The 13,140-nt window shown below is 33.1% G+C and overlaps 1 protein-coding gene and 1 non-coding gene across 2 annotated transcripts in view; one reads left to right on the forward strand and one right to left on the reverse strand.

The window, feature by feature from the left end:
* Positions 1–788: 788 nt before the first annotated feature.
* TRNAK-UUU (transfer RNA lysine (anticodon UUU)) lies at positions 789–861 on the forward strand. Its single transcript has one exon. It is a non-coding gene; the product is annotated as a tRNA-Lys (tRNA).
* A 1,353-nt stretch (positions 862–2,214) lies between these two features.
* LOC101492347 (calcium-transporting ATPase 9, plasma membrane-type) overlaps positions 2,215–13,140 on the reverse strand; it is a 27,706-nt gene continuing 16,780 nt past the window's right edge. The window contains exons 13-36 of the mRNA XM_073369865.1: positions 13,078–13,140; positions 12,927–12,998; positions 11,771–11,854; positions 11,578–11,660; positions 11,376–11,484; positions 11,237–11,292; positions 11,088–11,130; positions 10,904–10,987; positions 10,253–10,390; positions 9,162–9,227; positions 8,977–9,075; positions 8,622–8,732; positions 8,125–8,292; positions 7,750–7,809; positions 7,389–7,553; positions 7,090–7,206; positions 6,010–6,108; positions 5,542–5,679; positions 4,891–4,991; positions 3,947–3,992; positions 3,711–3,842; positions 3,097–3,204; positions 2,912–3,003; positions 2,215–2,677 (exon numbers count right to left, since the gene is read on the reverse strand). The exon at positions 13,078–13,140 is cut by the window's right edge and continues 13 nt beyond it. Coding sequence (XP_073225966.1) covers positions 2,569–2,677; positions 2,912–3,003; positions 3,097–3,204; positions 3,711–3,842; positions 3,947–3,992; positions 4,891–4,991; positions 5,542–5,679; positions 6,010–6,108; positions 7,090–7,206; positions 7,389–7,553; positions 7,750–7,809; positions 8,125–8,292; positions 8,622–8,732; positions 8,977–9,075; positions 9,162–9,227; positions 10,253–10,390; positions 10,904–10,987; positions 11,088–11,130; positions 11,237–11,292; positions 11,376–11,484; positions 11,578–11,660; positions 11,771–11,854; positions 12,927–12,998; positions 13,078–13,140 — 2,343 coding nt within the window. The 3' untranslated portion in view covers positions 2,215–2,568. The remainder of the gene's footprint in view (positions 2,678–2,911; positions 3,004–3,096; positions 3,205–3,710; positions 3,843–3,946; positions 3,993–4,890; positions 4,992–5,541; positions 5,680–6,009; positions 6,109–7,089; positions 7,207–7,388; positions 7,554–7,749; positions 7,810–8,124; positions 8,293–8,621; positions 8,733–8,976; positions 9,076–9,161; positions 9,228–10,252; positions 10,391–10,903; positions 10,988–11,087; positions 11,131–11,236; positions 11,293–11,375; positions 11,485–11,577; positions 11,661–11,770; positions 11,855–12,926; positions 12,999–13,077) is intronic.

A 13,140-nucleotide genomic window follows, 5' to 3' on the forward strand; every position in this document is an offset into this window, starting at 1 on the left:
AGCCGCGTTGGACTTGCTCGGGTTGGGAACGAACCTTTTTCGTCTTTCACGGTTTCGTGATAGTTTTCGTTAAACTTTACACGCTACATTGGAGTTACTGTTACGATTCAAAAGTTGTTCGTTTCATTCGTTCAATTAACGGTAAAAAGTTTCGGTCGAATGTCCTCCATTCAAGGAAATATTTGTCTTGTCAAATTTCTAATAAAATAAACAAAAACAAAATTATTTTGTAAACAATTTGAATCTATATTTAAATGCTAACATATATTTTCGCATAATTTTTTTCAAGATATGTATAAAAAATTATAACAAAAATTTTTTAAAAAAAAGTAATTTTAATATTTTATTTCTATTTGTTAATATTTTTTATCTTGAATTTATAATCATGCAAAAATTTATATATTAAATTTAAAACAATTTAAAGTTAATTTTTATAATTTTCTAAACACGTTTGTAAAAAATCGTTCAAAATTTAAAAATATAAAAAATAATTAAACATATTTTGTATCAAAAATGATTAAAACGGTTTGTATTTTGTTTAAACTAGAAAATATATTATTTAAAAAAAATTAAAATTTTAAAGAAATTGAAAATTTATTTAACCTAAAAATAAAAATTACATAAAACTCTAAAGAAAATAAAAATAAGAAATCATAAAAACGCATGATTTTTTTAATTATATCCTCTTTTTGAAAGAAAAAAAAATTCAAAAGAACATATAAGACTTTGACTGAAGCTTAACAATCAAAATTTGCTATTTAAATGATATTAAACAAAATAAACCATAAGCCGTCTTAGCTCAGCTGGTAGAGCGCATGGCTTTTAACCATGTGGTCGTGGGTTCGATTCCCACAGACGGCGGTGTTTGTTTTAATTTATTTTATCTCATAAAATGTATTTTTCCATTATCTCCTCATAAAATTAAACTATACACATATCTATACTATCGAGTTTCGACTTTTAAAATTCGTTTTTCCAAAACCTCATTTAATACTATCAAACATAATCATTACTCCATTTGTTGCCATTTATTTGAAAAAAAAATTGGTCCCTAAAAATCTTTGAACAGATTCATAAGAATACAATATTACATAACACAAGTGATTCTTTGTGTTTATTTGATTTTCACTTATTAGAGATCTACATGACTATAAGAAGCCACACTTTCAATCATAACAACAATAAGTCTAATCAAATTAGAATTTTAATTATGTAGTGGATTGCCTGAAGTTTATTTGCCCTTAAAATGAAGGGAAAAACTTTTCTCATTTCCCAACACCAATTTTGGATTGCCTGAAAGTATACTTCTAAATATTTTTCGTTGTTCAAAAGCACCCTTTAAAAAACATGTAATGCCTTTAAGAAACGTGGGGTGAAAAGTAACCTCCAAAATAAATTAGCCCTTGTTTGAAAACATGTTGGCTTGATGCTGGACACACCGTCACTCATTCCTCCAATATGTAGCTTCTATATAAACACTTGACCTTCGAAAAATTGTTTTCCACACACTTAGTATATGTTTCGAATAATTGAGTTTCAATGCTAGAATGCACGTTGAACCACCCCTTCAATTTGTAGTTTTTTAAATTTACATGAAATGTGTTTGGTGCGTTTGGTCATCTCAACTTGATTCCAAATTACACACTGATATTAAGGAGCACAAAAGTGTTTTGTTGTTTCTAATAGTGTATTATAATGTCCGGCATGATCCAGAATCTTCAGGAAAATTTACGAGCTGAGGCTGCCGATTGCGTGTATTTTGAAGCGAGTTTGCGTGTTAAGGATCCAGTTTATGGGTGTGTTGGAATAATCTCTCAATTGCAACAAGAGATAACCCAAACTCAAAACGACATAATAAAGATGAAGGGTGAAATAGCATTTCATCATGCTCAGAGACATCAGCTCCAACAAATGGCTCATGCTGATTATCAATGTGACCCAGCATCATTTACATATATGATTGAGACCTTTCTTTAAAGCATTGATTTACGTATTTTGTTTCTGTTTCATTAAATTAATTGAAAGTTATAAACAAATGTAATAATTTGTGATAACAGTTCGGATGTTTTCAGAGACTACGCACTGCAAACATGAAACATAATATATTGCTTCCAATGTGAATTTTCAATTCTTTTCCTATAATGAACTAGCAAAATGCTCGTGCATTCACATAGCAGAAGAGCAGAAGCAACCACAATAACATCCTTTACGAAATATATGAAACATGCATAGTTAAAACCATGCCAATGCTTTCATTTCTTTCCTTTTTTTTTTGGAGAACCGCACCTTGCCAATGCTAGGTCAGTTTGGTAGCATTTACAAACATTAAATTCTAACAAAATCTGAAAATGTTACAATATACACTTGACCCAAAACATTAAAAAAGGAGAAGAGATAAAGGTTAAGGCATCACATAACGAATGCTTTATGATTAATTCCCTTTGGGATGTATTAATGTACATTGATTGTATTCAAATTGTAGAAGTAAAGCTTCAAAAATTAGGGCTAGTAATATATTTTGTTGCTTGTCAGGTGTTAGCTTAATATGAAATGCACGTGATTGACTTCCTATTGCGCAGAACGAGACCTCCTCAATCGCCTTAGTGGCTTCGTGAAGTAACGCGACAATGGTGTTTTGGGAACTGGAATGAATTTTCCAGCTATAGCAAGAGGCCAGCTGTCATATAGCAAAAGCAATGGTCATGGTTAAAGCCCAAAATGCAGTAGATCCGATATTTTTAGAGAAACACGTATGCAAAAAAATTTAGTTTGTCCCTGACAGTAAAAATTCAATAATAATGGTAATATTGTAAAATGGAGCATAGAGGTCTTGAACTCGAGTATGAAAGCAAGATTAATTTCAGCACTAGAACTGTCATAAGCAAATGCTAATAAAGTTTCGGGAACTAACCTGACAAGGCCAATACAAATAGAAGCAAGCCACAACTTCCAATCAAGCCTCACTGTTGAGGCAAACTTTCCAAGGAACTCGATGATGATTATCTAACAATTTGGAGTAGAGTGACAAAACATGCCAATGTTAATAATTAAGATTACGATTTAATTAATAACACAAACAAAAGGTTTCCTATTCACCTGAAGTATGATGGTTATTCCAACAATTCCCATGAAGAGACGGTTCTTAGTCACTCCTCGGAAGACATTCATTTCATCTGGTTTCCGAGCATTGAACTCATTGAATACCTGTAAGTTGAAACTTAAAATTGCTTAATCAAGAGTAGGATGGATTAGGAAAATTAAGAACTTCTGGCTAATGTATTTGTATAATTGCACCTAAAGGCTTCTCTCCTTCCGTCTCTCAAAATGTGAGGAAGAAAGGAAAAATGATGGTTGAAACATGGCAATCTACTATTTCACACATTCACTAACTTCACATTTCAGTTCATGCATATCCAACTCGAAGTTCAATACATATTTTCTAACACCATAATCACGAAAGTGTATCATCTAGCATAATCATTTCATACATACTATTCAAGATAATAGAATGAGTATGAGGGAGAACTCATTTAAAATTCTGTGACTTATTAAGAGCCCCTAGTAACTGATGTGATCATGAGAACAAAGAGTGTTCATCAAACCCAGAAAAAATCCCAAACAAAGGAGAATGTGAACATAAAAAGGAAACAAAAGAAAACACTTAATTCCGCTGACACAAGGAACGGCCAAATATCTAAAAATCCACTTACTTGGCACATGACGAATGCATTGAATATCATAGTATTTTTCACTTGAAAGGAATGAGCTCTAGTATCTTGCTTAGGTAGAATACTTTCACCACAGAAGTTCAAAACGAGAAGAACTGTGATTTGATAGAGAGCCTGCAATGAAAAATATTAGCATTGGACAATTGGACCTAAAGAGCCTCGTATTCTTGACTCCATTTTTGCCTTAAGAAGCATCTATGTTGAATAAACAATTTTACCTGTACGATCAAGTTTCTCCACATGATATTTGTTATAAGAGGTTCCCTGAAAACCCAAGAAAAGATAATAGCTAAAGCATGCATTATAACTCAAAACCCAAATCATGTACGAGAAAGAAAAGTGCGACCATGGAGAGTCTCAGCAAAATGAATACTACATTCGCCCCTTTTCATAAGCCCCTTTTGTCATTTTCACACATTAAGAAAATGAAGTAGTGTATTTAATGTGTCCATTTTATGTATGGATGTTACTAAAATACTCGTGTAAAGATATGTTCAACTCTGTTTTGTCACCTCCCAAGACAAGTTTGTTTATTATTAAGGGGTATATTAGCACAAAAAATAATAAATATATCTGTAATTTAAAATTGGACTTATATTTAGGGATAATTTTTTCTAAAAGTGGCTTAAAATTAGGGACAAAGGTAGTATAAATTTGATTGTTAATGTGATGGGAAAAAAAAACATAACTTTCTCATTTACTCAATTAAACAAGATACAAGGGTGCAGGGCTAAACAATGCAAGTTGGAGAGTCTGCTATGGCTAGCTTTTTCCCATTGATTTTTCTGCTCTTGGAAGAAAAAGTGTAACACTTCATAGAAGTGCACGTTATGCTAACATGTACGTTACTTAGTTGGAATAGAATGCAACATTTCTCTTTCAAAACTTCATAGAAGTGAACAGTTTGCTAACATGTGCGTTACTTAGTTGGAATAGAATGCAAGATTTCTCTTTCAAAATTTTTTCAATGTCATAAGTTTTTGTTGAGGAATAGCAGACACACCAAGGATCGAAATTGAAAACACATCCCAAGTATATGCCATGTGTACATGAATGAGTGTGCATATATGTGCCAGCCCAGGCCAGCTTTAAGAATTAAGAGTGTTACTATAAATATTAATAACTATTAAAGTGCTAAATGAGAAAACCAGTAAATTCAAACCTTCGACCAACAGGTGATCTGTCCATTAGGTGGTCTGTTGGTGGTTCAGTAGCCAGTGCAAGGGCCCCGAGTGTATCCATGATAAGGTTGACCCACAAAAGCTGTACCCAAGAGCACGTGCATCAAAAAACCAATATATACATTTTTTAAATTGTTCATGAATTTAATCAGCCTTCCCTACTTAATTTAAGAGTCTTAGATCCCAAAAAAAATTAACATTGTGAAATTTTCAGCAGAACTATATTAATGGATACAGCAATTCATCAGCTCTTCTCCTGAACCGCATGAGAAAAATAGTCAACAAAGAACAATCAGAGTTATACTTCAAAAGCGGTAAGAGTTCTGTATGGTGAGTTTTTGACCCAAACAGAAATGTGGTATGGCACCTACTATTGTAATATCTTTGAAGCAAACCCAACCCACTCAAGTTGTACTGTTAGACTTTATGTATGTCCGTCAAAGCACTAGAATCAATTATTAGGGTTAATAATTGATATCAGTTAACTTTTCTGTTTTGAACAATGCCACAATTTCATGACATTAAAAGCTTGGTAATGTTACCTATTCTCCACCTTCTGTTCTGGTTTTGGAGCTTCGATATAGGTGTGACTAAAAATAAAAATAATCACAAGAAGAACGAAAGATGGGTACCTGTACTGCATTTAAAGGTACATCACCAGAAGTTATTGCTGCCACAACATTTATTACAAGAGCAGCAACATTGACAGTAAGCTGGAACTGGATAAATTTCTGAATATTTGCATATACAGAGCGGCCCCAGCGAACAACCTACAAAAACAATGAAACAAACATCTAAGACAATTTACAGATTGATCAATTTACTGGACACTCACAGAGAAATAAATTTCTCCTTAAGCCAAAAACGAAGCTAAATCCTTATCATGCCAACTACACAGTGACCTGGTAAATTGGGATGTTTCTCGGCCATGGTAAGTTCCTGGCCAGATTTTTTAAGCCGAAAGGGCCAAATGAGGTAAATGTTAATAAAAGCCGGAGAAAATAAAACAATGAAAAACCAGAACTTACAAGGCAAAGACACGGTAAAAGAAAATGGCGATAACATCATACGCGAGAGTCAAGCCAATACAAAACACTTACCTTTACAACTGATGCAAAGTTATCATCCAAGATTATAATATCTGAGCTTTCTTTTGCAACTTCAGTTCCTTGGATGCCCATAGAAAGACCAATATCTGCCTAAAAAACAAAATAGTAAAGCAAAAAATCAAATACAAAAAGGATATTTTTTTGGGTGTAAACAGAAATTTATTCTGATAATGGAGAAAGAAATATGAAAACCCAATCAAACAGGTGGTGGTGCAAGAGGAACAAGTAGAACTTCGAAATCAGCAACTAGGGGCACATCTATGATATATGTACCATGTTAATTGCAAGTAACTCTATATGCTAGAAATGCCAAGGAAAAAAAAAAGAAGAAACACATTGAGTTTACTACTTTTGTACGGAAGGAAAACATTTTGCTGACTAAAATATCACAAAAGTGAAAAGCAGTGGCACACAATGAAATGACTTATTTGCACTCTTTCTCCTTTTCTATTCTCTCCCCTCTGTCTTTTCAAGAAGTTGGTCAAACACATTAAGCTGAACAATTCTTGGAACGAGACATTATAAAAGCCAACGGCTATTGGCATGGTCGTGGTTTTTGAAGAAAAACAGTTAGTTTACAGAAGAAAAAAAACACAGTTCCGTAATTCCTCCACTTGTATTCCCAATATTAGATCAACAGCTGTAGTTATTTCTATATCCAGAATGTTTATCGACTCTGAATGCTGATAACTATAAACTTAATATTCATATATGCTGGTTTTTTTGCATTCAACAATTGCTAATGCAACTAGAATCATGTCTACATGAATACTTTAGAGCAACTGCCTGTTCAAAGGACAAATCAAACAGAAATACGTGTCTGCACGTCGAACAATTTTAAAGAAAAAAGTTTATGCTGAAGTCATGTAAAACAAGTAAAGAAGCTCCATAGTATACTGATCAAAAGTGTGCTGTCTGCATCAATGATTCAGTGGTATATATATCTATATATATATATATATATGCTTACCTTGCAGGTTCATTAATAAGCAAGAGTTCAGAAAAAAATTAGTTTAGAAGTTATTTTCTTTCTGAAAAGTCAAGATTGTGCATCCAAGGAATATGACAGACCTCGTGTAGTGCAGGGGCATCATTGGTGCCATCACCTGTGACAGCAACCACTTCACCTCCTTTACGTAGTGCTTGCACAAGCAAAAGCTTGTCATTAGGAGAAGACCTGCCCATCACCTATATATTTTATGCAAATCGCTATTAGAAAATTACATAGGATGTAATAGAATTGGAGTTATTAACATGGACAGCATTCCTTTGAGTAAGGCTATGGATGGAGAAATACACATCCTCTATTGAATAATAGCAACTGATTTGATAACAAAAGAAATCACAATGGAAGAACGGAAAAAGCATACCGTAATTTTCTTGGCAACCTGTTCCCTTTCCTTTTCAGATAGCTCTCTGAATACCTTTCCTTCAATTATATTTGGCTCAACAGCGTCTTCATTTGAAGCCAGTATCCCACACTCCAGAGCTATTGCCTTTGCTGTTTGAAGGTTGTCTCCAGTGACCATGCGTACCTGTGAGTTCATAAACGTACTATGTGTTGGGATCCCTTGATTAAATTTTGGAGTAGCACCCATGTGATATTATAAAGTCCAAATTCTAAAACTGTTGTTGATTGGTTTCCATGAAACTTTGATATAAATTTTAAGATATCTAATCGATCATTCAATATGAAAACTATACTCATCAAACATATGACACGAATATTACCTTAACACCGGCATCAGTGCATACTCTCACAGCCTCTTTGACACCAGGGCGACAAGGATCCTGAAAACACAGATTAGTTTTAACTCAGATGAAGTAATTTAGGGTTAATTTGAAAGCATAAGGACCAGGCAAAAAGCAAGCTCCACTCCACTGTACACAATTCCATATTCAGCAAAAACAAATATTCTGAAGCTCATAATTTGTAATGTTTGCTACATATATTTATATACATAATAGACGCACACATATTAGGGTTTAAGAATATAACTATGAATATTTTGACCAGAACCCAGGACTTCTTTGTAGATAAAATGGATGTAATGGGATACACATCAAGTTAACGCAATAACAGGAAAATCTACACTTGCATTTTACCTTTATTCCAACAATAGCAAGCAAAACAAGCTCATGATCTGGTAAAGACCATTTGTCTAAATCCTCCTCATTAGATGGAATTTCGTCTAATTCATACGATCTGTATGCAATGGCAACACAACGCAAGCTGCGAGCAGCCATGTCATCAATAGCCTCCTTGAAAAAATCCTGCAAGAGTTTCAAACAAAAAATATCTGATTAATTAGGACATTCAAAAAAATGCTGGCTGCTCTCAGTTGCAAAATATTTGGAAGATTTAACAGTTACTATAATACCCAATAAATAATTGCATAATTTGGAAATCAGTAACTTGAAAAAACCACCAAGGTCATATTGATGAGAATCAAGTGATTTGGTGGTAACCTTATTCCATGTGTTTATCTTAATTTCTAGTGGCTATTAATCAAAAGAAAAATAAAACTTCATCTCCATTTTTTAATTTACTGAATTTCATTCCATCAGCAAACTTCCTTGGAGTTGAAACTGCTGTTCCTAACCTTTTCTTCTTCAATGGATTGCAAGTGACCATTTGAATCAAGATATTGAGTACATGTTCCTAGAACTATCTCTGCAGCTCCTTTCCAGTGTATATGCACTCCAGAGTCCGCCTGCCATGAATATTGGAATCTATATCTTATTATCATATAAAAGTTGATGGAATATTAAAATAGTTGATAAATAAAAAGCCCTATGTAACTTATCCACATGATATGATTCCATAATAGTGAAGTAAACAACATTCACTTTTATAACTTAATTTAGCTCTCAAGTGAAAGTTAATAAATGAAAGCACGAGGGATGAATATGTCAAATACTAGTATAAATCGGTAAATATTTTGATCAAATGATTACCAGCTTCAGAGCAACACCACCTCGTTTTTTCTCAGAATTGAATGGGAAGACGTGAAGAACTGTCGAATTAGATCTGGTAAGATCAAAATTCATACCCAACTGCCATATATAAATGAGTTCAGCTTCAAATCAACAGACTATTAAAGATAGGGGAGATTAACAGGAAAAAGAAAAGGCCAGGGTACCTTGACTGCCCATGAAAGAATTGCCTTCTCAGTCGGTGATCCTGAAACCTCTACCTCTCCACCATCCTATCAAACCAAATAAAATCACAGATTTAACGCTAGATATCGAACTCTAGTTCAAAATATTCATAAAACCAAAACAACATTGCTGACAAATAAAAAGGGAAAGAACAAGTTTATAAACAAAAACTCTTTCAGCTTTTATGCAACTAACTTTCACAAGACAGTGCAGGCTCATATCAGTAAATAAAAAATCAATAAACTCAATTTGTTGTTTGCTATCTATAGCTTATATCAGGTATTATGTTGGTCTCATATGTAAAAGCCCTTAAGACTTGAAGTATGGACAATGCACATAACCATTTCACCTTGTGCTGACTACTGAAATTCAACCTAACTATTTGTGATGAATTGGGATGGCAAGGGTTGAAATCTTAACCACTTAGTCATGGAGGCTCTAATACCTTATCATGGACCTTTTCTAAAATCTGAAGCTATTAAATGGAGGCTTATGAGTGGTTTCATATTCTGAGGCATACAAATTCTATTGAAATGCTGCTGAGTTTGTTTCAGATCTTCTAGGAGATAAATAAACACAACATGATACAAACTGATATCACAAAAACAGTAAATGGAAGAAAATAGAACAATCGAAAATTAAGAGTGTATTATTTCTGGAAATGAAAGATAAATGCAAAAGGATGAATATCCTAATGCTCACAGAACAGAGAACAAATTCGGTGTCGATAACTAAACTAACAAATGGTTCTCCAAAAGATGCCCTTTCTCTTTTCCCTAGGTCCCTATATAACTTATTGGTAACTATTCTCTTCACCCCCTGCCACATCAGCATTCCCTTTCTCCCCTCTTCTATATTTTTCTAATAACTCCGCACAATGTTGAGTTGGAGTCCTAACACCACACATATGATTGTATGCAATTGTCCATTTCAAGAATTACAAAATATTGTTCCTCTCAAACAAAAACTTTAATCAAGACCACAAAGAAATCCTTGAGTAATTTAGCACCAACTATAACAATATAAAAGAGAATCCTAGTTACAGTAATTAAAATAGCATATAAAGACAAACCTTGGACACAAAAACATTTCCAGTGGTATTCTGTGCAACGCTTTCATGTATCAGAGATAATGTTTCTGGCTGCAACTTTGATGAGTCTACTGGTGGATTTATTTTGCCCCTCCCGACATATGCCTCAACAACAGTCATCTGCAGCGCCATAATGTAAATTACTACAATATCTCCATAATTCAAGGATTTTAAAAAACAAAGAAAATACAGATACTTAAGAGTTCAACAGAATGGACTAAAAGCTTTTTGATAAATTGTATAAACTATCAGATACAGTATGCATTACAAGCACATTTACTGAACAACTGATTTATTCTATCTATGAGTTCCTTCTCAGTATCTATCCTTATTAGCCTTAGGAATAAATAATGTATCCTTCTGCAATTCATACAACAGCCTATAAATTATCTCTGAAGTTATACTGTTCAAAATTCTGTATAAATCAGCATTTTTTTACTTCAAAATAAAAATGCATTGTGACACAATAAACTGAAAATTATAGGAAAGGGGCAATTACCGATGTATTATAAACCCAAAACCACCTACACTTAGATTGTAGCCATAACTCTTGAAGCTTTTAACAGCTTTCAAAATGTAAATTTTACTTATAACTCCTTATAGACTATCCAAGCGTTGGACTATAAAACTCACCTGATTTAAGGTCAATGTTCCTGTCTTATCACTGCAAATTGTTGTAGCAGAGCCCATGGTTTCGCAGGCTGACAGCCTTCGCACCTGCACATCTGTGTTTGTTAGGTTTTAAAACTAAAAATAGCATAAAAATTTGCAAAACTAAGATATGGATTTAAGCATTGGAGAACTGGATGATGCTTACTAAGGCTTTATCTGCCATCATTTTCCGCATTGAGTATGCCAGGCTATCATGATAGCAACAGAGGAAAAAAGTTAAACAAATTAGAAGATAGTTTTGCTGCCACACCTACGTCAGTTGTAAAATGAAGTAAACTAGCCACTTGTACTTACGTTAAGGTAACAGCCAGAGGTAGACCTTCAGGAACTGCAACAACTACAATCGTGACCTGTATAGCTCTGTATTTAGTTTAAAACTGTTCAACATAGAAAAACAAATAAATGTATAAAACAGTTAAAAACTTGCACTTACTGCAATGGTAAATATTTTGATGACCCCATCAACTGCATCACTAATACTAGTCTTTCCAGAAACAAATTCGGGATTTCCATTTAAATCATCCGTGTGGCCAGAAAAGTATCTAAAATTTCAAAGTCATAACATAGCATGTCAATGATGACACAGTGCATGTTTAATGAGTTATGTCGGACAAAAACGAACAACTAGACATTACCTGCCCAAGAGGACTGCAAGCACTAAAACAGCTACAGTAAGCCCAACTATACCTATAAAAGTTGCCACTCCATTCAAACGTACCTATTACATGTCACCAAAAATAAGCTCAGTTAAAATGGGGTTTGTTAGCACATGCTAAAGCAAAACATCCTTTTTTTTCTTTTCTTTTATATGGATAGAGCAGGGGAAACCTGTAACGGAGTCTCTTCTCCAGTGTCCTCTGAGATACTTGCCATCAACAATCCCCACTCAGTGTTAATACCAACACCAGTTACCTACAGATGGCGGTGTAAAATGTGACTTATAGTGGGGGAGTTCTGTAAAACTAAAATTTTAAATAAACGACAATGTAACACAGTCAGCCAGCTCTTAACATTTGGTCCCACACTAAATGAAGCCAAAGTTAACAACACAAAAAGAAAAGGCAAAATACATTATGCAGTCCTTTAAGTTACACAAAAATAACAGATTAATCTTTTATCATTTTTTTGTAACAAGTCCTTTGTCTTTTTTTAGATGTCAAGTTTGTCCTTTATGTTTGTAAATGTTTATGTCGTTGATCCTAATTTCAAACCAACAAAAATTGAAACCCAAAACTCTTCAAATCTTTTCAATAAACTCATGCAATTGTTAGAGGTTTTGATTGCAATGATTATAAGAACATAAATCCTCAATCAACTTTTAGAAAAATAATTAAACAAGAGAAAATTCAAGTGAGATGCATTTTAAGATTCTTGAAATTAAACACAAAATTCTCTTACTCTAGATCAAATCACACGAAAATTTATTGTGTTGTTTTGTATATGATTAATAACAAAACTCATAGTAAAATTTTAAAAATCTCAAGCTAAAAATGATTGAAATGAAATTAGGACTAAAAATAGTTGAACATTGTAACTTTTACAAACATAAAGGATTAATTTGATTAAAAAAATGTTAAAGAACTAACTTGATATTTTCATGTAACTTAAAGGACCACCGAATGTATTATACCAAAAGAAAATATTAGCAATCATGCATGCAAGCAGAATAAACGAGAAACATTTGGCACCGAAACAATTCAAAAAACCCTAAAATCAATTATTGTTTTATCATCAATTTATTTAATTTTAGAAAATCTCTTTTGAATTAAAACATTTAAAAATGCCTAATAACTATTGATGGTTAGAAAAAGAAAATAACCAAAATGAATAATAATAAATAGGCAAGTGGAAAATACAACATACTTTTTCATTGTGAGTTGTTTCACGAAAATACATTCATATCATTTAGCCCTTTTCGTTTTTATATCAACAATAACCATTGTTCATAAAAAAAAAAAAATTGACTAATAATATTATATTTTACCAGCATAACACCAACTCCATCTGCTACTTTGCAACCAGACATAAAAAAAGGTGTTTTGTGATCCTTATGAACCTGCAAAACATTATTTACTTTAAAGTCAGTAAGATTAAAAACCATTAATTTTGTCAATATAAGGTATTAAAATACATACAATCTTGCTTTCACCGGTCATACTGGATTCATCAATGGCAAGTGAGTGACCTGTGATTAATAC

This window comes from Cicer arietinum, chromosome 6 (assembly GCF_000331145.2).
Source record: "Cicer arietinum cultivar CDC Frontier isolate Library 1 chromosome 6, Cicar.CDCFrontier_v2.0, whole genome shotgun sequence".
NCBI lineage: Eukaryota > Viridiplantae > Streptophyta > Magnoliopsida > Fabales > Fabaceae > Cicer > Cicer arietinum.